The following is a 23,290-nucleotide window of genomic DNA, read 5'->3' as shown; positions in this document are numbered from 1 at the left end:
ATTACCCAATTGCATTGTCAAATTCTCATAGAAAAAACCGATAGGAACATCATGAATCTGTACCTAAAAACGTGTCAAAATTAAAGGAACTTTTAATGGATCCTCCCCCTATTGCAGCTTGTATAACTCCAACAAGTGATTGTTAAAAGTCCATGGTGACCCTTTCAAAACCCTTTCCAAATCCATGATATGAAAAAATTGAAACAAAAACCTTTTCTCCCCCAGATCCCGGATTTGAACACCCGGAATAGGATGCCCTAGATTTGCCATAATACTTTTTATTGCTGTGAAGTGAAATAATGCTAGCTATTAGGTAACACCCCACCAGTCGAAAAGCCCCCACCTTTCTTTTCGTATTTGGCTCCACTTGTATTTGTAAAACTGTTTCTTTTTTATTAACCGTTAATCCAGCAAATTTAGTTTCCATAAATGTAGGTAGAATCCTAAACGTGGGTATCACTTTTCTAAAGGAATAAAAAAGACTTGAGAGACGGCTACCGTCAAGCAAAACATGAGACTAAAACAAAAAACTTAAAATACGCCAGAGAGAGCAGACAGTTGCATAATAGGATAGCAGACTAAATTCCTATAAATAATTAATATTTAAATCCAAATAAAAGTTTGAAAAAAAATAAAATCATAGTTCTACACAATCCAACCTAGTCTATTTGTCATTGGTAAACATGAAAATGAAAAGGATAAATGAAGGAATAAACACAAACCTTGTTGTAACAAGACATGTAACTCTCTCCCCAACCACATTGAAAAGCTCTTTGGACAAGAAGAAGTCACAAGCCTTACGAACGTTACAACTGTTATGGTATGTTCTACCAACTGCTACTAACCCTTTTATCCCAAACCATCCACCATATGTGTGAAGCATACCCCCCATGTTCCATGCCTATACCACCAACATCTCCTATTCATCATTGATCTAATAAAAAACATCAGACATGTTTTCTGTCTTCGCGTTTATTACAATTAATAATATAATTTATACTATTACAATATTATTTATATAAAAGTATTTGCTTTGAGGAATCTTGTCTATTTTAATGGTTTGGAAAAGTGTGGGATTTTTAGGAATGAAAATTTTATGACATCTTGAAAATCTCTTTCCAGAATTGAACGATGGTGAAAAAAAATTGAAATCATAAAATAATAATCTATTTAGATATGATGTTGAAAAGACAAAATAACAAAGGATTAGAGATAGGAATAGGGCAGTGATGTCAGAAATTTCGGGTAGAATTAAGTTGTAAATTTTTGAAGGGTTAAAATGTAATTTTATCATTATATAAATTTAAATTTTTATAATTTCTAAAGGGTTTAAACTATAAAATTACTATGTTATAAGGACTAGAATTGAATTATAAATTTATTAAAAAAGAATTGAATTATAATTTTTGGAGAATAGAAGATAATTTCATCATTTTATCAACAAAAATTTTATAATTTAGGTAAGAGTTAAAACAAGAATTTATCATTTTTGAGAAAATGCCCTTTTGCCACCCTAATAGCCCGTATTTTCTATTCATAAATAATAATATATCATCCAATATAGATATGATGAGTTTAAGTAATGTGATGGGAAGTATGATCATGTATGCATGTCTCAGATGTATGTTATGTAGTATGTTCTGTTAAGTGTCTATGTTTGTCTCTGCAATATTTGTATAAAAGGGTCCGTCGGGACTTTAAACATGAAATCTGAAAGGAAATGTCCATAATCATGACACATTCTGAAAGGAATTAAAGGACGGTGATTACCCAATAGGGTTCTCTGCATGTCTTAGGACGATGATAGGCAAACCTCACATAACGTGAGTTTAGGAAAATCTATATCGTAAACACGTCAGGAAAGAGTAGCCTTTGTGGCAAAATATGAAAGAGTAATCTTTGTGGCGGAATACGAAAGAATAGCCTTTGTGGCGAAATATGAAAAAATAGCCTTTGTAACGAAATATGAAAGAATAACCTGTGTGGCAAACCCTGTAAGATATCCCTTGTGGCGTACTCCGAATGGACTTCTTTTATGGCATGTTTTGATAGGACTCTCAATGAAAACCTTTGAAGAATGTCCCTGTGGCGAACATGATAAGGCTTTCATTGCGTATCCTAATGAATTTCCCTTATGGCAAGTTTTGTTTGACTCTAAGGCAATCAGTGATTTTAGTAAGGATGAAATTTATCTATGGACTTTATGGTGAAATAGTATATAAAACTAAGACTCGATCGGAAATAATGAATTTAAGATATATAAAAAAGTATAGAGTTAGTATTAGAAACGTACTCTAAAGAAAGATATAAAATTGAATGTTCAAAGTGAGACTTTGTCATTTGTTCATGTGCTTCTTCTTGAATTTTGATGAGGTGATGACTCAGAGTTTGAAGGATGTAACACCCCCTACCCGTATTCATGCCTGAATACGGTACGAGGCATTATCGGAGTTTACCGAATTAATTTTTCTATTTTTACGAGTTAAATACTATTCGTTTACCTAAACATGTTATGATGGCCCTTAGATGGGCCTCCGAAGCCCAAAGCATACATCGAGACCAAACCGGGATTAAATCGAAACCATAGGGAATTTTTCACTAAACTCTAATTTTTTTTATAAACTCAATATAACCCCTTTATAGATATCTAACATTCCCTGTAATTTTAAACCAAGACCAATCCAATTCAACATATTTTCAAAACAGATTCATGCATATCCATAAGATAACCTCATCACAAACCAAAACCAGGATTTGGTAACCATACCAATGGCTAACTTTACATTCATTTCACATTAACATTTACTTTATTAACTTATACATGCCATTGATTTCCAAAATAAAGTTTCTTGATATACCAAAATGTTGAGGTTGATAGTGTGATGTGTCTCCGACCCAATCCGACCTCCGAGCTCTTAATACTACAAAACAAGGAAAAAGGAAACAGGGTAAGCACGTTGTGCTTAGTAAGCCCATGTAACAAGAATTATACTTACCTAATATTTTTAATACAATACAAAATATATTCATACATCTATTCAATTTACCATTTACCTATCACACACAAACTCAACCAAAACATTAATCAAATAGCATCATATGAGTTCAATACAAAGATTAATGATTGATGAGCTCATCAATTCCATATTTTCTACTACCCTTATTATTTCCCATATTTATCCTGTTGAATTTCTCGAAATTTCGATGGATTTTCAGAGGTACACTTTTAGTGTACAATTCCAGGTTCGTCAATTCATATTCAGGTGCGCACATTTCCATTTCAGAGAGCACACTCCCGCGAACCTCATTCTTATAGCGGGATTACCAGTCCAGGCTAAATCTCCTATAATATAAACTCATAGAGTATTGTCGGGATTACCAGTCCAAGCTAAACCCCCTGCAACGAAAATTACTCTAATGAACTTGGATCTGAATACCAGTCCAGGCTAAATTCAAACCCTAATTCAGATTACCCATCCGGGCTAAATCCATTTTACACATATTCTTCACGAGGGCTATATCAGGATAGGATCACACATCCAGGTTAGATTTTTTTCACTGTCAATTCTTTTTCAGAGATCTATCGAATTTTCCTTTCATTCAACCGGGATTTCTTCCCCTTTTTATCAAATATATCAATGTTTTATCAATTTTCATACAATGAACATTCAAACCATATTCACATCAATAACATACATTTCAAACATTTAATAATATAATTCAAATTACACAAACTTACCTCGATACTTGTTTGTATACAAAAATCTACGAATCCTGAACTTTTTCCTTTCCTCGATCTAGCTTCATATTTGAATTTTCTGGATCTAAATAAATAAATTTAATCATCAATTTAATACATTTCATGTTCATATGTAACATTCTCTATAATTCCATCATTATTTATAGTTTATTCAAAGCTATCTACTTGAGTCGTAGTCACTAAATTATTTATATCTCAAGCTATAGAATTTCAAATTAAAAACCGCTTGATGTTTATGAAACTAGACTCAAATACCTTTCTACCATAAAGTTTTTAGAATTTTTGGTTCAGCCAATAAGTACAGTAAAATCTTCAAACTTACCCTTGTTCTGCTATCTGACAGTTTCGACCTTTCTTTGCTAAAAATTAATTATCTCTTAGTACAAAATCCGGATGATGTTTCTGTTTATTTCAATTGAAAATAGACTCAATAATAATTTAAACTTGTAAATTTTAACCCCCTAATTATTTTTCTCGAATTTTTTATGATTTTCCAAAATCAAAACAGGAGAACTCGAATTCATTCTGACCTTGTCTCACAAAATTTATTATATCTCATGATTTACAATTTCATTTCTTACACCGTTTCTTCTATGAGAAACTACACTACATAAGCTTTAATTCCATATTTTTTTTCATTTCTAATTCAATTTCCACAATTTATGGTGATTTTTAAAAGTTAGCCTATTGCTGCTGTCCAAAACTGTTTCAGTGAAGATGTTTATTACCATTTTTCCCCTAAGCTTTTAATAAATGATAATTTCATCTCTACTCAATTAACCTCTCAATTCAGCTGATTTTTCTCAATTAACACTTTATTCTATCACTTTAAACTACTTTATAACCTTTGGGAATCAAAATTTCAGCACTAAACATTAATTCCAACCTTTTTCACAATTAAGTCCTAAAAATCAATTTCTATTGAAATTACCTAATAAAATCATCTCATAAACAAATTAAAGCTTTAATTTCATGCTATTTCATCATAAACTTACAGCAATCAACCATGGTGACTTTCAATTTCATCCATGAAATCAAACACTAATGAATTTAATAGTAATACCTAGTTGTAAAAGTCTTAAAAACACAAAAATTATAAGAAAAAACAAGGATTAACTCACTTGGTGAAAAAAATTATGAAATTCCAGCTTAAAGAACCCCTTCTATGGCGTTTTGGCTGATGAGAATGAAAAGAAATCACAAGAAATCTAGATATTTCCATATTAGTCCTAATTTTATTTAGTTAATTATGTAATTTTCCAATTCTGCCCTTAAATCATCCATTTTCTTGCTGATTTCATGCCCTTGTCGTCCAGCCCAAATAAATTTTGGGTCTAATTGCCTTTTAAATCCTTTCTCATTAGACATTTAAGCTATTTAATCATCCCAACCACTTTTACACCTTTTCTAATTTAGTCGTTTTTATTTAATTGACTACCCAAACATTAAAATTTCCTAACGAAATTTTAATACCACATTAATAAAATTTCATGAATATTTATAAAAAAATATTTTTGACTTGATTTTACGAGATCGAGGTCTCGATACCTTATTTTTACCCAATTTCTTCAATAATTTCTTTTTCTAACTAACCACTAAATCGGTAAAATTTTTCTATCGATATTTTCATATGATTTTCCTATCATATCAATATTCATGCAAAAATATTAAAATAAATTTCTCTTTAAATCAGATTTGTGGTTACGAAACCACTATTTCGATAACTTTGAATTTAGTCCATTACAAAGGATGTACACAATGTACCACGGACAGTGAAGAGAAAGAAATAGTTCAAGGTAAGGTATAGCAACGGACGGATATAAAGGAATAGATTTTGAGGAAATATTTGTTAGAGACAAATATAAGGTTAATAGCGATAGGATCACCAATCTAAATTATTGATTGTAAAGTGCAAATATGATTCAAGTAAATGATGTTTTCCTCACTAAGTTCTTATGAACTTATCTAGGTGTGTTACCTTTCAAGCGAGTTGATGTGGGTTTGCACTAGAAGGAATGATGTCAGGACCACGCCAAGAAGTGTCGTATCGGGTCTTTATGCATACAAAGTAAACTCAGGTGGCATGTTACTTGAAAATCTGTGCTTTAGGATAACTAAAGTACAATAGGGTTCCATTTTAAATATCGTTGTAATTTAATTACCATGGGTTGTAGTTGTGTTTACTTGTTGTATTAGTAATCTTGTATTTTGGCTTGAAATTTTGTAACTGAGTTGTAACTAATTGCATCTTGTATAAGTAGATTAAGATTTTGTCTGTATTAGGGTGGTAATACCCAAGATCCGGATTCGGCCAATTGGATCAGGTGAAGGGTGTTACAAAAAGAATGAAGTTATAATTTATAGATTATGTAGTCAAAAGTGAATTGGGTCAATTTTCTGACTAAAACCCCTAGAGAAGAAACTAGTAAATGAAACATCGAGGGGAATAAGACTACTGTCAAATGGTAATATCAACAATGATGGAAACTCAACCTATTTGATTGGAGATCCCATGGCTTAGGTTTGTATGGTAAAAATGAAATCATTAGTTAATTTCTAAAGCACTATAAAAATTATGTACCTCTTATGGTGTAAATAGTGCTAAAATCTACAAAAAAAAAAATAAAGATGAGTAAAAACTCTTAATCAAATCCATATCTTTTGTAGGTGGTGTATCAATCTGCAAAATACATTTGATGGATTGACTTATATGAGTGTGAAGTAAGGCCACTTTAATGATATTTATAACAGTCTCTAGAGCACTCATAAAACCAGGCACGCACATAACCTATTAGCACACAATTACGTTGAACAACAATAATATAGGTATAATGTGATTGATGAGCATTTTCGTTTACTTAAAAAATTCTTGGTTCATTAAAACTTTATGTTTCACCAATTATTCTATAAATTATGTCTACTTCTTTCTGGTTCTAGTTCATAGTTTAAAGGACACCAGAGTCGATGCATTATATCTAGATAGAAAATACTTAGCAAAATTTTATTCTTGATTTTTTTGAAATATGTGGGGTTTGTTGGAAAAATTGAGATACTTCTAAAGACCGAAATCTCACATTCCTAAATAAAGGCCTTGAGACCCTTGTTTATAAAGCTATTATACTTTATTAGTTTAGTAAGAACTAAATTGAGAGGATGGACTCAAGCGCATGAGAACTAGGCCTAAATGGTTAGCATATTATAAATTGGCGTGAATTTTCCTGAGCATGACATATTGCAACATCTGAGCTCTTTTGTTTTTAGAAATATTTTTTACTAAATTTTTGAGACTTCAATAAAAGTAAACTACTTAACTAGTAACACCTATATTTAGCTAAGTTAAAAAATAGCTTAACCGATTGAAACTATATTTAGTCGAGTTCAAATTCATTTAAATTTTTTTAAACTATTTTTTGATTAAGTCAAATTCACTTTACATTTACTATTTTTAGCCAATAAAACTCACAAGCTAAAAATAGCTTAACCGATTGAAACTATATTTAGTCAAGTTTAAATTTATTGAATCTTTTTTTAACTATTTTTAACTAAGTAAAATCCACCTACTTTAATTATTTAGCTAGTAAAACTAAGGTTCACTTTCGCTATAAACACCCTTTAAAAATTTATAGCCCTACTCTCACTCCTCTCCTTTTGATTTTGTTGAGTATTTTCTATTTCAACTTATTGTTGATTTATATTTTTGTTTTATAACTGAAGAGTTTGTTAAATCCTAATGAATAGATTATAAAATGAAATAATTTTAAACATATGACTCAAACTATTCAACTCATATTCTTGACTAGTTAAATTTGTGTGATAAACAGTTGGAACTTAGAAAAGCTTGTCACGAACACCATAGTTGCTACCCAAAACTCTCTGCAGATCAATCCAGTCCAAAAGCAACGTACGTACATACATACATACATACATATATATATAAAATTTTAGAAAAAAAATTAACCTGGATGACAGGGAAGGAGGTCGGGGCAAAGCAATAATTCTGGTGGCATTGGATTATTCACACCATTCATTTGCTTCAAGTACCTGTTAACATCAAGTTCCGTTCAAAACATCCATTAACACAAATTTACACCATAACTACTATATATATATATATATATATATATTAACGAAAGCCACATTTTCCCCCAAGAGGAGATTGCAGTTGCAGTTCCATGGCGGAGGATCCACTCACGACCTCTTTCGACTGCTTCCTCTTCAGCCTCTTTGTCGAGTAATCTTAAAGTGATATAGATCATGGCTGTGCCAAACATTCTGCTTTGACCCTCGATATGAAGTCCCCATCCGCCATCTCTATTCTGCCATAATACTCAAACATTCAAGTTTTTTTACATGTTAGGACAATTATAGAGTTGAAAGAAAGAAAAAATGCATAGATTTCTTGCCTGATGATTGTAAATATATCTGAAAATCTCATGTTGGTGCTGATTTGAGAGGACAGCATTCAAGAATCAAGGCTCCAGTAATGCATAAAGTAATGACCTGTTCCCCTCGTCATCCAAATACCATTAGTTGCTCAAATACATATGGAAATATTAATTAAACAGTAAGCCCCCATATAAACATGATATTCCTTTTAAGAATTTTCAATATATATATTAACATAAATAATAAATTAATTATGAAATAGTAGTTGGATTTAGGTGCATTACCAAACCTGGAAGTAGAAACAAAGGACCCCCATAGTCTCCGCTCCAATGTCAATCATCTGTTTGCATTGTGGAATAGAAGTCCATGGCTCGCCGCAAGCTTCTCACTATTATTGCCTCCTCCTCCTCCTCCTCTTCTCTCTCATCTTCACGTTCTTTCACTGTAACTTTCGATATACTTGCGCCGCCATTCTTCTCCTTCGCCAACGGCATTAATTAATTTCAGTGCCATAATTTTGGGATTCATAGGGACTTCGCTATGTTGTATTCTGATAAAAATATAAATTAAAATATGATTTTCTTTTTTTAAGTATATGAAGAATTAAACCTATATGCTTATATCTACCACACACTCACCGTCCGAATAATATAAACTCCAACTAACCTGAATCCTCAAAAGGAGATCGGAGCTATGTTTCTTGTGAAAGCGATGATCGGAGAAGGTTTTGCGAGCCATTTCAACTTGAGAAAGCTTTTCAGGGGTTCCCAGTAGGGGACAAAACTCCCAGACTTGGCGTCCCACATGATTGTTCACACTCCTTAGCCACGAGCCGTCGTTGCCCACCGTCTCTTCCCCTATCTTCAGCCTCCACATCTTCCGTCAATTATTTCCTCAGCCTAATTAAAAAAAATAGCTGCTCAGTTCTCTCAGGAGTACTTGGCATGCATGCAATGCCATTTATTTTCTTTAAAGTCTGGGGAGAGGAGAGAGAGAGAGAGGGGGGGGGGGGGTTGGATAGACAAATTATTAAATCAGTACTTGACATGCATGCGGTGGCATTTATTTTCTCTTACTTTTTTCTGGTTTGCATTTTATTGAAAAATGGTTTTGACATGATGGGATGAATTATGTTTTTTTAAATATAAACTAAATTGTTAATTATTTAAAATAATTTTTTCTTTTTCGCTCATTATGCAATAATAGTAAAATTGTAGTTCTGATTTTTTTAATTATTTACATTTAATCTTTAGCTTTTAATTTAACATAATTTGATGATCTATTTTTACAATATTATTAGTTATCGCATATAATTTACACTGTTACGATAATTATTTTATTTTTTATTATCACAAATGTCCAAGAATAAATAGGTTTTTATGGTGATGATTTGGGAAAGGGCACGTACTTTAAGTAAAGATTTTAGAATTTTTAACTTCACTGAACCTCCGGTCTTCTCCCCGATTCAGACGAACGAGTGCTGGGAAAAGCCTCCAAATGGCTATATCAAAGTGAATGTTGACGCTGCGGTTTCGAAAGGATGCAGAGGATTTGGCGCAATCGCTAGAGACCACGATGGTTTTGTCTTGGGGGGATGCTATAAATTCAGGGAAGAAACTTTGGATGTTGGTTGGGCTGAGTTGGAGGCGTTTAAAGAAGGCATAAAGTTAGCCGAAAAATTAAATTTGACCCAGCTAATTCTGGAATCTGACAGCGCTGTTTTGGTCAACAAGGTTAATAAGAGGAAGCAGGATATTACCATCTTGGGCCAGCATATTAAGCAAGAGTGCGAAGCCTTTAAAAATTTTCATGCAGTCCAAATTAAATGGATAAATCGTAATAGAAATATTGTAGCTGATTATTTGTGTAAATTAGCTATTACGAATAAGTGTGATTTGTATTTTGATATGGATTATCCTTTGGATATCCATAATATTATTCTTAAAGATGCAATAAAATGAGGTTGACCTTTGGGTCGTTTTTCTTTCAAAAATAAAATAGGTTTTTTATAGTAATTGAAAGGTTAGAAGTGTCAAATGGGCTTTTTTATCCGAATAATTTAAAAAAATAATTAATTACGAAAAAAGTATGAAAAATAGATTAATTATGAAAATAGGTATTTGTTACAGTATTCTGACGGTGCCGCCTGATATATTGGTGGCACCAAATTAAAATGTGATGACCTAAAATGTTCAAGGACCTGATATGTAAATTTCCTATTTTGGATGGTAGCTGAAAAAGAAGGCTTTAAGGGTGTTGCCTACATGGCACTAAACTTTAAACGGGTAAATTACTTCATAAATCCCTTTGTTTATTATTTTATTTTATTCTTTTTTAATATTTTTAATTGATTATGGGTGCAACAGAGCAGATTTTTAATTTGAGCAAATAAAAAAGGAAATGGCTAATATCGACATTGATGGGATCTTGAAGGAGCTTCCAAATAATGGTTGTATCGTTAAAACCAAAATTGTTTGCACTCTGGGTACGACATCACTATCGATACCCATGATCGAGAAGTTACTGAGGGTCGGCATGAATGTTGCTCGCTTCAATTTCTCCCATGGCAGCCATAAATATCACTAGGAGACCTTGAACAATCTCGAAAATTTTTATTATTTTATTTATTTTTGGTGTTAAAAGAAAATAAAAGAAAATAATAAATAAAGGGGGTTATAAAGCAATTTACCCATTTAAAGTTTGGTGTAAGCCGACACCTTAAAGCTCTTTTTTTTAGTTGCCAACCAAAATGAGAAATTTACATATCAAATGCATGAATATTTAGGTCATCACATTTCAGTTTGGTGCCGTCAATTTGCTAGGCGGCACCGTTAGAACACTATAGCAAATGCATATTTTCGTAATTAATTTATTTTCTATACATTTTTCGTAATTAATTTTTTGTATATTATTTCGGTACAAAAACCGTGTCAAGTGTACAAAGCACCTTCCTCATGCTAACATGTGGCATACACTCTCCATTCTTTTTATTTTTATAAAATAGTAAATTTTAATTTTGGTCATTTTAATATGCTTAAATTTGAGATTTAATCATTGTATTTTAATTTCTTACGTGACTTGATTTTTATATTTTTATAATGTCATCAATTAGTTCAAATAGTTAATATTGTTCACTTTTCAATTAAAATATTACATAGTTGTATATAATTTGAAAGTGGATTTTAAATTTAAGAAATAGAGGAAAAATTCTTAAAAATAAAATTAAGACTAAATTACAAATATATGAAATGCAAATACTTACAGCCATGGCTATTTGAATTGGACTGGACGATCGAACCAGAGCCGATTAGAATATTGGTCCAAAGAGAGACATCAAATTGATTGAAGCAAACTTTCATTTTGAAACAAACTTCAAACTTTTAGTTATGACCCCGTTAAGTGCCAACGTGTCTTACTACTGTGAGTAAAGTTCTGGATTATCTCCGAATCCATACCTCTTTGTTTTAAAGATTGTTATTTCTCTTTTTCATATAATAAATATCATATATAAATAATTTCAGGCCGTAAATTATTTCTAATGAATTTTCTCAAATGAAGAAAATAATGAAAAAAATTAACATTCATATGTTACATTTAACTGTGAGCAAGTATGGATTTAAATAGCGACTGTAATGTGGCATCACGGTTGGTATTCATATTCAGCCGTGATGCATCCGTCATATCCATAATCATGATAAAAATAACACACTCAAGTATGAGTTTGTGAAACTCTAAAACCAAAAGCAAAAACAAATTGTTTTTGCTAGTGTGGGAGTCTAGTAGTTACCTCCAACCAGGGATAGGATCTTGTTAATTCATATATTGCAAAGCCACCTTCACCATTCTGCACCCATTGCAAATATAAAAGGATACATAAATTTACAAATCTAAAATATCTATATAATGTTAACTCAAACCTAGAATAAGTCTTCGACAAATTTTGAAAAATTTTGGTGGATTACATTTTATAAGCTGATATCCATATTCAAATATACCTACAACAAACATTCAAAAAAAAATAATATACATACATGTGTGTAGGATCTTGTTAATATAAATTATATTATTTTGTATACTTTTATAACTCGGTACATAAAATTTTAATTATGGTTTAAATGTATATGTAATCTTTAATTTTAATTTAATTATACATATTAAAAAATAAATACAGTAATTTATTTTTATATTAGATAAATATAATTATTTTTTATGTAATATATAAATATAAAATAATATTATATTAATACTTTTTGATAGTTTATAAGAATTAAATAAAATAAAAATTTTACGTAAACAATTTGATTTATTCTTAAACCGAAGAAAAATATGAGGTGGCAGAAATTGATTAGTGGCAAGACTTTATTTGTGTTTGAAATTTATAGTACTTATTTTGATTTAAAAATTATCTCATATGAGTAAAAATATCATAAAAGTCCGTGTGCTAGTAGTCAAATTGTATTTTTGCTCTCTCTGCTAAAAAATAAGTAAATTAATCCATGTACATTAAATTGAAAAGCAAATTAATTTTTTGTTAAAAATTCCATCCATTTGTACAATTAAAATTAGTGTGATTAACAAAATAACTAGACAATGACATATAATGTGTCATGTGTACCTTATACTAACATACAATAACTAATTTTTAACAACATAAATGGATAATTTTTAAAAGAAAGATCAATTTACTCTTTAATCTAATGCATAAAAGACTAATTACAATAACCAATTTATAACAGCTAAAGGATAAATTTTTAATGGAATGAGTAATTTATTTTTTTATGTGATCTAAAAAACTAATTTGCCCATTTTACGGATAGAGCTCCTCGTATGATACTTTTACCTCCATATGCATATTTTAAGGCTATCAATAAGATGCCTTCACATTACATTACATGGTTCATATAAATAGTAACTGCTTTGCTTGGTCTGAATTGAAATCGCCTCTATTTTTTTTTTATTTTTTATTTTTGTACCTGAAATTGTCTCTAGTTGATGCTTGTGTTATTTTCACTGTCATGTCTAATTTAAACTAGAAAGGGCATAAAACAAGAATTCGAAATCGTTGCACTACATTGAAATAACAAATGATCCACAACATTGTTACACTAATTTGTTCAACCAGGAGAAGGGGAAAAGAAAACATTACTTCTTAAGGTCAAAGTATCACGGAAGTCGTTGAGACAATTTAGTCCCTCTACCAAAAAAATAATAATAATAATAATAATCAGAGTAAAGAGGTAAAATCATTAACGAAATAAAAGTAAACCCGTTGCTGATGTGCAAGTCAAATGCTGACACCACTTTTAAATGATGTGTGGCATTTGATTCACATTAGCACATTTCTATGGTTTTAACATTAATCTTGTGAATGATTTTACATTTCTGTTTATGCTTCAAAAGTTTGAGGATTAAATTGGCTAGGTTTGGACTAATTAGCCTCACGGTGGGGACTAAATTATCAGTTTTATTCCCACAATTCATCTACCAAAACATAACCAAACTAATTTTCGTATCTTCTAATTTAAAACTCTCATGTTATATTATTTCTTAAAGCTACAACATGGATTTGACTCAATAATGAAACCATGTACTTATTGTCAACAAAAGGAAAATCCAAACTCACTCTGCTTTTGTTTTGACAGGATCCAAACCCGCTTTGCTTTTTCTTGTCTCTTGCTAATCATGGGACTCCATGGGAAGAGGAGCCATACTTCGCTACTTCACTGCTTTCGAATCTACCTTCTTTTTAATAGCATCCCAAAATGCAGGAACAGCCACATCGTCAGGAATTTCTTTGAATGACGGCAGGTAGTTTACATCCACAACGACATGATCGCCAGAATCTTCTTGAATCTGAGTACAGGAAACCGGAATAACCCCCATTAAAACATACCCATCATGATGACTCAAACCTAATAATTTTGGAAATGACCTGAATGCAATGCAAAATATATATATACTAAAACATGAGATGAGAAAAACATGAGATGAGGTGACATGACAAAATCATACAAGTCAGTAAGGTTTGCCAAAGGAATATGCTTTAACAATGGGGCATTGTAATGGAGTGGGACTACAGGTGAAAATAACAGAGGTAAAATGGAGTGGAAAGTGTCAAATTTTATATAAAAATATCATGTTAAACATGAAAATAACTCAAAAAGAAAAAAAACACAAACAGGATGCAGTACATAGATTGCCACAGAAATATCATTACAATCACTATAGAGACATGTTTAATAAAGGTTACATTACACTATCTCTTCTTTTTCAACCCAGAGCTTCATTCCAAGATATCACCAAATTCCCTTGAATACCTCTGTTCAATGTCAATAGTTTCAAAGATCTTTCTCCATTACCAAGGCCAAGGTTGTCATTCACCCCAACTCCATCCCATGATTCTCAAAAGTCAGTTGAGATTATTCGGCATAAGGAAGCAGAAGAAACAAACAGTTGAAGAAGTATCTATGTCATTCGACTCGGATGCAAGTTTTGAATATGGATTTGTATCTAAACACAGGCATCTCTAAATTTTTCTAAGTTTTTTCATATATATAGAATATGTTTAGAGGATTACATCCTTAATGCCCATTTCCGAATATGCATCAAACATGGTACTTCCAGAAAAATGAAGAGTCAGAACAACATAAAGTAATTGTGCTACTAGCAGGTCACCAAGGATTTAGTCAGATCCGGACATAGTTTATATACTAGACTAAAGCATTCGTCTTTATTTTCAATTTCTAATCATACAAATATACCTTTCTGCAGTTAACACCATTGCCTTAAATTAGAATGCACTGAAACAGATTTAATAAGAATATGATAGTTTTCACATAAGAAATATGCAGGCAAAGTTTATTCAAGCTACTCACAACAACGTCAAAGCCAAAAATAGTAAGACCCAGCCTCTTCGAAAGCCTCTCAGCAGCCTTGTTTACTAGCGCAAGATCAAGGCATGGATCCCGACCTTCAGAATGCTGGTTTGCGGTGGAAGTAGGTAGAGACTTTAAGCTGCCAAGGGTGCAACCACAGAAAATTTCTATAGAAGAATTCAATTTAAAAGCAAAAGGTTGCATTACACGGGGAAAAAAAGTGAAAGGAAACAGTGTACCTATCAAAGAGAAGAGGTTTTGATCCATTTTTTTCGGATGATTTTATCAAAACATCAGCATTAGGCATAGACTTCTTTACTGTGTGGAAAACTCTGTCACCCAGAACATAAAACTTGAACAAAGTGGATGAATGATCAACATATTCCTGCATTCCAAGGCATTTCCCACTTTAGAGCCAAGATTTCGACTACGAATAGATTGTCAGATTTAAAGTTTACGTAAATAGGTTTCATTGTAGCGCCATAGCTTGATCATCGATAAAATTAACTGAACTCCCTTTTTTTTGTGTGTGTTGCGGGTTAAAAAATTTAGCACCTTAAATTGAAAGGTCCCCATGGAATTGTATAAGACAAGCACAAAGAAATGGAAGAACATGATCTAATAAGCAGAAAAAGGAGCAGCATACAAATTGCAAGGAACTAGTATTAAAACTGAAATTATGAATAATTGTATATATATTTCAAGAGACGAGCCGCAGGATTTAACAATAAAACATGTAACCATCATTTACTTGATGTGAAAAACTTTGAAATATTAGCGGATGCTTACCTGAATGACAGCAGGTAGTGGAACATTCAAAACCTTGAAGTCTTCAACTTTAAAGACAATTGCCTGTTAATGACAATATTTAGCTTTTCTGAAGTACAAAATTTTGGTAAAGTTGATGGAAGGAATGACAATCATAGTTCGTTTAAATTGAATCATAGTGTCCGAAATAAGAGTTGCAATAATTTAAAAATGCCGCCAAGCTAAATTAGTAGGTGATAAGTTATTTTGTTTTCTCTGAATATGGATTGATATTAGACAAATTATCATCTTCTTGTGCTTGTAGTAATATAATGCGAGTCTATAAAACAGTATACCAATCATTCATTCAAATAAAGATAATTTAACATGTTTCAGAAATGCCTAAGTTGCATTACAGGAATTACCGAAGGGAAAAAATATAGGGCTGTAGTGTTAGAAAATAATTTCCATTTCCCAATTCCATTTACACCTTAAATAAGATCAAACATATAATTTATAGGATAAAGCAAAGTACTCTAAATGTAATTAAAAAAAGAGAAAACCATTCGTAATAAGCCCAATTTTACAGCAAAGGGGAAACAAAGATTTCAAATCTGCCTATCATCCTTATTTCATTGATTATCAATAATGTGAAATAGAGATGGAGAAATGGAAAAGAATTTTCTAAAAGTACACTGGTGCTTAATTTCTTGACCAAATAAACCAAAAAAATAAAGCATTCTACCAAGCTTATAGAAGATATGGCTATGCTGCCACTGCAAGGAAAAATCTTCTTGTTGTTGTTTTAATGATATAATTATGTAATCCATATCTTGAAGACTAAGGCAATTTATCATCCTGTCTTCTTGCTATTATGCTGCTTTAAGAGAACTACCACCATCGCTATTAAGTGGTAACAGATTATACACAGATGATGAGATATAACAGCAATGCTTCTTTGCTTTAGATAAAGATAAACTTCTCATCATTAAGATCTTATATCTACATTTCCAACTTAAAGAACACAACACTATGACCAGAAAGTGGGAACGAAGAGAGGAATACTGTAAGGCTTCACCAAGCAGATAATGTTTTATGCTGACATGAAATGGAAATAACGAAGTAGATTAGTCAGAAAAGAACATTTTGACTAAAGCAACAAGAACTCAGGGAAAGAAAGTAGCATTTGTAACAAATGTAAGAAAAATAATTTACGGAAATCTAGGTTTCTCTTATGTGTTTCCTCCGCAATAAGATAATCCAAACTCATGGTACAAGAAGGGATTTGTATTTAAGGAAATATTTACCATACTGTGAGCATCAGCTACTCCACAAGCAACCTGCGGTTTCACTATACTTGGAAGAGATAGTGTTGCATCATGCAGTCTTTGTACCAAATCAGGTTCATCAAAACTGTTAACCTGAATATTTGAGTGGAAAACATGCAAAAAGACCGTTAAACTCAGGGAGAAACATATGAAGAACATAAAACATAATTGTTTAAATGTTCTTGAACAACAGACAAAAGGTAGGGTGAGAGCAAATGCAGCCTTTTACTTTTTTCCCCTTATTTTGAGGGAAAAACAGGAGGGGTGGGGGAAGGTTGGACTTGATCGTTTAAAGTACAGATATTTCGAGGAAAACAAAGGTTATCCATGAACCTCAATTATTTTTCTAATGAAAAAGTATCATCATAATTCAGCCATTGTCATGCACCAAAATAAAATCTAACTGCCCAATAAATTAACAAAAAGAATTTCATGAGAAACTAGGACCACAACCTAAAATTGTCATCACAGAGGCCACTCCATAATCTGGCCTAGACATTTATTCAAGTGTATGCAACAACAACAATATTATCTCAACAACCAAGTCTTCATTAGGGAAAACATAATATGTTCCACCTTATAATATATGCCTCATGATATATGAAACCAACCCATATACAAATGCACCCAACTCAAGGCAAGACTAGGAAAAAGATGAATTACATAGATCTCATTCAGTCTGGAACTCTTGGGCATTACAATTACAAAAAGTAACCTAGTTGCAGTACACGAAAAACAAGAAGAAACCCCAAACTCCTATCATTTATATATCCCATTTCAATTTCCTTATCATAAAACATTTTGACAAGTTTATTGCATAAAGTAATACTAGTAGTTTTCACATGACCTGCAAAACAAGTTTATAATATATATGTTCAGGTAAAAGACCTTGAGAAAGTGAGGAGCCCTGACTTTGCAGCGTCCCCCTACGTTAAGATCCTCTAGCCCAAGTAAAAGTTGTTGGATCTTTAACCGATCAAGTACAGGGTAAATACTATTAAGTGGATCAACTTCGAAGCAGTCATTGTGATTTTCAATATGCCTGTAATGCATCAGCACTATTTAAAAAGCAGTTCTATGAGTATCACATCCTCAAACTAAAATTATTCAAGGACTACGAACTAAATTAACATTTTTCTTATATAAATACTCAAAATTAAGATGACAGTACTTTTCCAAACACAAATGTCCAAAGATAAGAAAGCCGAAAAGCTTTATACATTATTCAGTTACACGTGAGTGCATAGGTGCATGCATAAGATGGATAAATTGGAGTTAAAAGTTACCTTTGCAGTTCTTGCATTCCTTTCGTGTAACCAATCCGGTAGGAAGATTCTGAGGAGCTATTTAATTCAATGGACACAATTTCATCAGTTGCTTTATGGAGAATCACATCAACCTCTTCTAATTGTTTTGATATAGGAAGTTCAAAAGTTAAGGGCAAAAACATCAACCCATTCGGAGTTGGACACATTGGCAAGGCACCCCTCTACAAAATACACCAAAAATGCGCTTTGGTTGGTCAATAATCACAAAATTAACTTCAAAAATACATAGCTTGAGTAGGTTTCTAGCAAATATGAAAGGATAGGAAAAATCATAACTTATAGGTTTGTACTTATTTTTAGTACATTTTTTCCCCCCAAAGAGAACAGAATAATTTCATTTTCCGTCAAAGGGCTAACCTTGGCGAAATCTTCCTCGCGAGAAGGCTTCATAATGTAACCAACCGTCACAACATCATTGCTTATTGCCTGAGAAAAATGTGAAAGAAGTCATGAAAGGTTGTTTTCTTTCGAGTTACCTAAAGCTTGTTTAAAAGTAAATTTATTTCTAGGCCAATACTTACTATTTGTGATTTTCTAGAGACAAACCTATATTTATTATAAATATATACCATTTATATTACTTTATTTTTTTTGGTTCTTCACAATTATCCCGATGACATCTGAAGTTTTTAGGTGGCTAGAGAATACAAAGATCCAAGGATTTGGCAGCTTGTTAAGATTCAAACGAGTAAAAGAGATGAATAGAAAAGGGTGATGAGAGGTGACCTTTTTATTTAGGCGGCAAATAGTCAAAGGAAGCTCTTCAAATTTCTCCATATAAATCCTGTTTGACTTGCGGAGTACACTGGTAACTTCATCATCTGGGGAAAAAAGGGAGCAATTTTGACCAAGCAAAAAGCATGAATTTGGGTCAAGCTGAAGAAGCCGCTCTCTTCGACACAATAGACATTGATAAACACTAGTAGGATCTCTAGAAACGTAGGTTTATGCATAATTGCAGAGAAAAAACCAACAGAACCTTAGGAATGAAAAGATTAAACAGCACTCACCAAGAGCAATTGAGAAGTATGTGCAGGTTATTTTGGGAGAGGCATCATGGTTAGGAAGGAGATACAAAATGGTGCCTGAGATATGAGACCAAGTTTGGGCAATCTCACGTGATGCAATGTCCAGGGAAGATGCCGTCAAAGGAAGGCATTCAAAAGAGTGTAGCTTAGCCATTGTCTGCAGGAGATTAACCTAAGAAAAAAAACATGTTCGATGATTCATTCTGTGTAAATATTATTATGTTCAATAGAGATGATCGATGTTACACAGGCTCAGGGTTATTCCTAGATAGAAGCATCTAATAGCGGCATGTTATAAAGACTCAAGGAAGTCTGGATACGAGTATATGTTCGAAATGGCTATGAAATTTTTTTTCTCTAAATTTTTCCAAATCCATGGAATACCATACTACCATATCCATCCATGTCCAAATATGTTGTCCCCAACATGAATGCTGAACACAAGATCTATAATCTATCATATATATAAAAACATGAGTTTGAAAAAATTTGAATCAACGAGAATACCCTTTTTTCAATCATATTACAAAATTGACATCTAAATATAATTATATTTTAATTTAAAATAATTAATTAAGGCTTAAATAATTTTTATAATATAATTTATAATGATATTCGTCCCAATTTATTTTAATATGGAGGATTCTTTTAAGTTTGTCAAATTTAGTCTCTTTCATTGATCAAACAAAACTATCGAGTTTTGATTTGAATAGAATTTTAAAGGTAATATAGATAAAATATTAGAGTTATATATCAATTAAAATTAAGTTTAGCTCTATAAATAGCATCCAATAGTTAGTCATATTCAATCAAAGGATCCAAAAGAATGGACCATTAAATCAAAACATGAGGTTCTTCGAAGACGCAATATCAAATCATATTCGAACAATAATGATACCAGAAAGATGAAACGTTATTTTAATTGATGATGAGAATTATGATATTGTTTTTAATTGATTATGAGAATTATGGAATTGTTTTTTTAAGTTGTTTATACTATACAAAGCAATCACTCTTAAAATCGTTTTTTATTTATTTAGGTTTATTTCGAAAAAAGGGTTAAATTTCAACAATTATTTTTAATCATTATTATTATATGTGTTTATTAATTTAATGTAAATATATTTTTGTATTTATCATGAACTAATATTATAATTTTTGAATGTATTCAATGTTTAGTTTATCTTTCTTAGTTAATATTGATTTTATAATAAATATGAATTGTCATTTATTTCTTATATACTATTAAAGAATAACTTCTCTAATTCATAAAACAATTTTTATAATTTTGTTTCTTTTAATTATAAGGAAAAATATATATGAATAAGCAAATAAATATAATTTTATTATTACTATTTTCTTGCATCTTTAATTTTTGTTTTGGAGCTTAAAGTGGATGAAGGAAGAAATTGTGTTACGCGTTATAATACTACAATAATTTTGGGTTGCAAATTCCTTTCTTTTTTTTCTTTTTTTTCCTTTTTTATTGGTGAAAAACTGCCTAAACTAAATACTCATACCTATAACATTTTAAAAACCATACTCTTTACAAACCCATAATAAGTGTTAAAGTAATCATCTTAAATTACATTTTCATTATAAATTAAATTATTAAATTTAATCAATAATAAATATCTTATTATTTTAATTATTTCTATTTAAATAGATATTAATTCTATCATCAAAGGACAAAAACATAAAAAGGATACATACACAAAATATGCAGTGTCCAAAGAGGGTGGTACTACATGACAAACATATATGAAACATTTATTTTATAATGAAAATAACATTATTATTTAATATATTGATAAAACCATTAATTTATTCATTGATTTTGTAGAGATTAAAAAAATTAAGATTGAAGAATAAAAAGTATAAATTTGCAGAATGTCTATATTTCAAACATGGTATAGATATATTTTTTTAATATTGTACAATTATTTTATTATGATTTGAAAGTCTTTTTTTTAATATTATTTATCAATTATTTTTATAAACAACACAAACATGCAACTGGAATGCTGCCAGCGGAAAAGAAAAAGAACAAAGTAATATCTTCAGGTTTCATTTCACTTACTTGCTCAGCTGAAACAGGCAACACATAGGAAATGGCCTGCAATTAAGAGAGAGGAGAGCAATGGGCAATGCAAATCGAATCAAAACAAACAAGGTCAAAAAATAGAAAAGCATCAATTTATAAAATTAATTTATACCGTTTGAATATTGGAAAATCGGAGCTTGCGGAGCAAGGAAAGAGTTCCGTTGCTCTTGAAATTCTCGGGCTGTATGGTCCCATATTGAAGCAACGCATGGTCTACTATCACTCCCCTCACAGCTTCACCCATTAGCATAAAATTAAATCAAAATAATTACGTTCTCACAAAAAGATTAACACATTGCAGCAGCCATTGGTGTTGTCGCACAGTTGGGCTCCTTCAACCAAATCTCTTTTATATCATCGCTATCGGAATCTGAATGTCAGTGAGCAATCCATCACCATTCGACCTAAAAAAGGAAAAAAAGCCGAAAACTGGACTTAAGCTTTGGCTCGTTCGATCAGTTTAATTGTTCTCCCTTAGCTTAAGCTTTAAGCCTACAGCAAAGTAGATAGTGATAAAAAAAATTTAATTGTATGATATTCCTTTTTCAAGGGATTCGAATAGCTAAACGTTGAGATCGCGGTGTGAATAAATTTGGGTAACGGCCGCGAAATAACGCCGTAACCGGGAATAGCTGCAAAATGGGTCCGGTATACCCGTTTTCACCGATTTTTTTAAAAAAAGAAAAAGAAAATTGTCAAAGTTACTGATACTGAGCTCAGTAGGCAGGCTTTCGAAAAAAAAGAAAGAAAGATTCTCAGTTTCTCAAATCTCTAATCCAGCCAAAAACCAAGCAACCCATCATTCTCTCATCTACAATACGCATCAAGAGTCAAGAAATTGCTTAAATTTTCAAGTACCTATTTTCACTTGAGTCTTTCTTGATCTTTGTTTTGTTTCTCCATTTTTTATGCTGGCGTGAGGAGGAGGAGAAAGGACTAAGCAAGGATTAAAATTTAGATCTTAGATTCATAAGATTTTTATGGGAGAACTTTTTGGGTTAAAAAATAAAGTTCTCTAACATTCTGTTTGGGAAAGAAGGAAAGAAAGAAACAAAAAATTTGCTAGGGAAGGTTATAATTTGTGAATCTTGATGGTGAGGGGCCATGAGATTGTTTTTATGGGTTCGGCCTGAGTTTGGGGATTTGGGTATTTGAGTGGGCATGGGTGGGTGGCTGATGGTATTTGGACTTTAATTATTGAGTTGATTTTATGTTTAACACATAATTTTAATCCAATATTTTTATGGTTTATTTGATTATTAGTTATAATTGTTGGTTATTTTGATGGATTATTTGATAATTAGTTATATTTGTTAATTATTTTGATGGATTGTTGATGATTAATTATATTTGTTAATTATTTTGGTTGGTAATTGGAGGCTAATTTGTTGCAATATGTTAAAAATAATAATTTTAAAAATAGGTCGATTTTTGAAAAATTAAAAAAATAAGTTGATTTAGGGTGAGTGTGTGAAAACACATCTAACTAGACAAGTTTTCTACATAGTTAGCAGGAAAATACGACCAACTGAACTTATTTTCCTTTGAATATGCAAAAGATTTCAGTTTCATCTTGTTCCTTTTATGATTATTGTTTTATATTTTCTTGTTGGATATTTTTGGTTTCATGCTTTTTAAGTTTTTTTTACATAAAAATCTCAACTTCTATAATTTTTTTAAGCTTCATTTTCATGGTTGCGTTGTTTTTCTCTTTCATGTTTATTCATTTTACTT

At 31.4% G+C, this 23,290-nt stretch overlaps 3 protein-coding genes across 9 annotated transcripts; all 3 read right to left on the bottom strand.

Moving 5' to 3' along the window:
• Positions 1-2,753: 2,753 nt before the first annotated feature.
• On the bottom strand, positions 2,754-8,146 carry LOC128281583 (cycloartenol synthase-like). 3 transcript variants are annotated; one of them, XR_008271825.1, is made up of 4 exons: positions 7,898-8,146; positions 7,719-7,801; positions 3,740-3,824; positions 2,754-2,921 (listed from the first exon to the last, which is right to left on the bottom strand). XR_008271825.1 is itself a non-coding variant. In XM_053019776.1 (3 exons), exons 1-3 carry the CDS (start codon positions 8,029-8,031, stop codon positions 2,803-2,805), a joined length of 336 nt encoding a protein of 111 aa, XP_052875736.1. In that variant the 5' UTR covers positions 8,032-8,146; the 3' UTR covers positions 2,754-2,802. The 3 variants fall into 3 exon arrangements, 1 of the variants encoding a protein (XP_052875736.1); XR_008271824.1 differs by having other exon boundaries at positions 7,956-8,146; XM_053019776.1 differs by lacking the exon at positions 3,740-3,824.
• An 8-nt stretch (positions 8,147-8,154) lies between these two features.
• On the bottom strand, positions 8,155-9,179 carry LOC108488584 (cycloartenol synthase-like). Of its 2 annotated transcripts, none has more exons than XR_008271823.1 (3): positions 8,813-9,179; positions 8,431-8,696; positions 8,155-8,260 (listed from the first exon to the last, which is right to left on the bottom strand). XR_008271823.1 is itself a non-coding variant. In XM_053019775.1 (3 exons), exons 1-2 carry the CDS (start codon positions 9,020-9,022, stop codon positions 8,479-8,481), a joined length of 357 nt encoding a protein of 118 aa, XP_052875735.1. In that variant the 5' UTR covers positions 9,023-9,179; the 3' UTR covers positions 8,155-8,260; positions 8,431-8,478. The 2 variants fall into 2 exon arrangements, 1 of the variants encoding a protein (XP_052875735.1); XM_053019775.1 differs by having other exon boundaries at positions 8,431-8,625.
• A 4,213-nt stretch (positions 9,180-13,392) lies between these two features.
• On the bottom strand, positions 13,393-22,731 carry LOC108489530 (inositol 1,3,4-trisphosphate 5/6-kinase 4). Of its 4 annotated transcripts, none has more exons than XM_017794153.2 (13): positions 22,415-22,731; positions 21,669-21,960; positions 21,533-21,568; positions 19,435-19,624; positions 19,151-19,245; positions 18,782-18,850; positions 18,383-18,585; positions 17,985-18,138; positions 17,076-17,189; positions 15,811-15,873; positions 15,261-15,406; positions 15,022-15,160; positions 13,393-13,999 (listed from the first exon to the last, which is right to left on the bottom strand). In XM_017794153.2, exons 2-13 carry the CDS (start codon positions 21,804-21,806, stop codon positions 13,862-13,864), a joined length of 1,485 nt encoding a protein of 494 aa, XP_017649642.1. In that variant the 5' UTR covers positions 21,807-21,960; positions 22,415-22,731; the 3' UTR covers positions 13,393-13,861. The 4 variants fall into 4 exon arrangements, 3 of the variants coding, with proteins under 3 accessions (XP_017649642.1, XP_052876254.1, XP_052876255.1); XR_008272374.1 differs by having other exon boundaries at positions 13,858-13,999; positions 15,022-15,188; XM_053020294.1 differs by lacking the exon at positions 22,415-22,731 and having other exon boundaries at positions 21,669-22,379.
• Between the last annotated feature and the right edge of the window lie 559 nt (positions 22,732-23,290).

The sequence above is a fragment of the Gossypium arboreum genome, chromosome 10 (assembly GCF_025698485.1).
Source record: "Gossypium arboreum isolate Shixiya-1 chromosome 10, ASM2569848v2, whole genome shotgun sequence".
Lineage (NCBI taxonomy): Eukaryota > Viridiplantae > Streptophyta > Magnoliopsida > Malvales > Malvaceae > Gossypium > Gossypium arboreum.
This window is presented reverse-complemented; position numbering and strand designations above follow the sequence as displayed.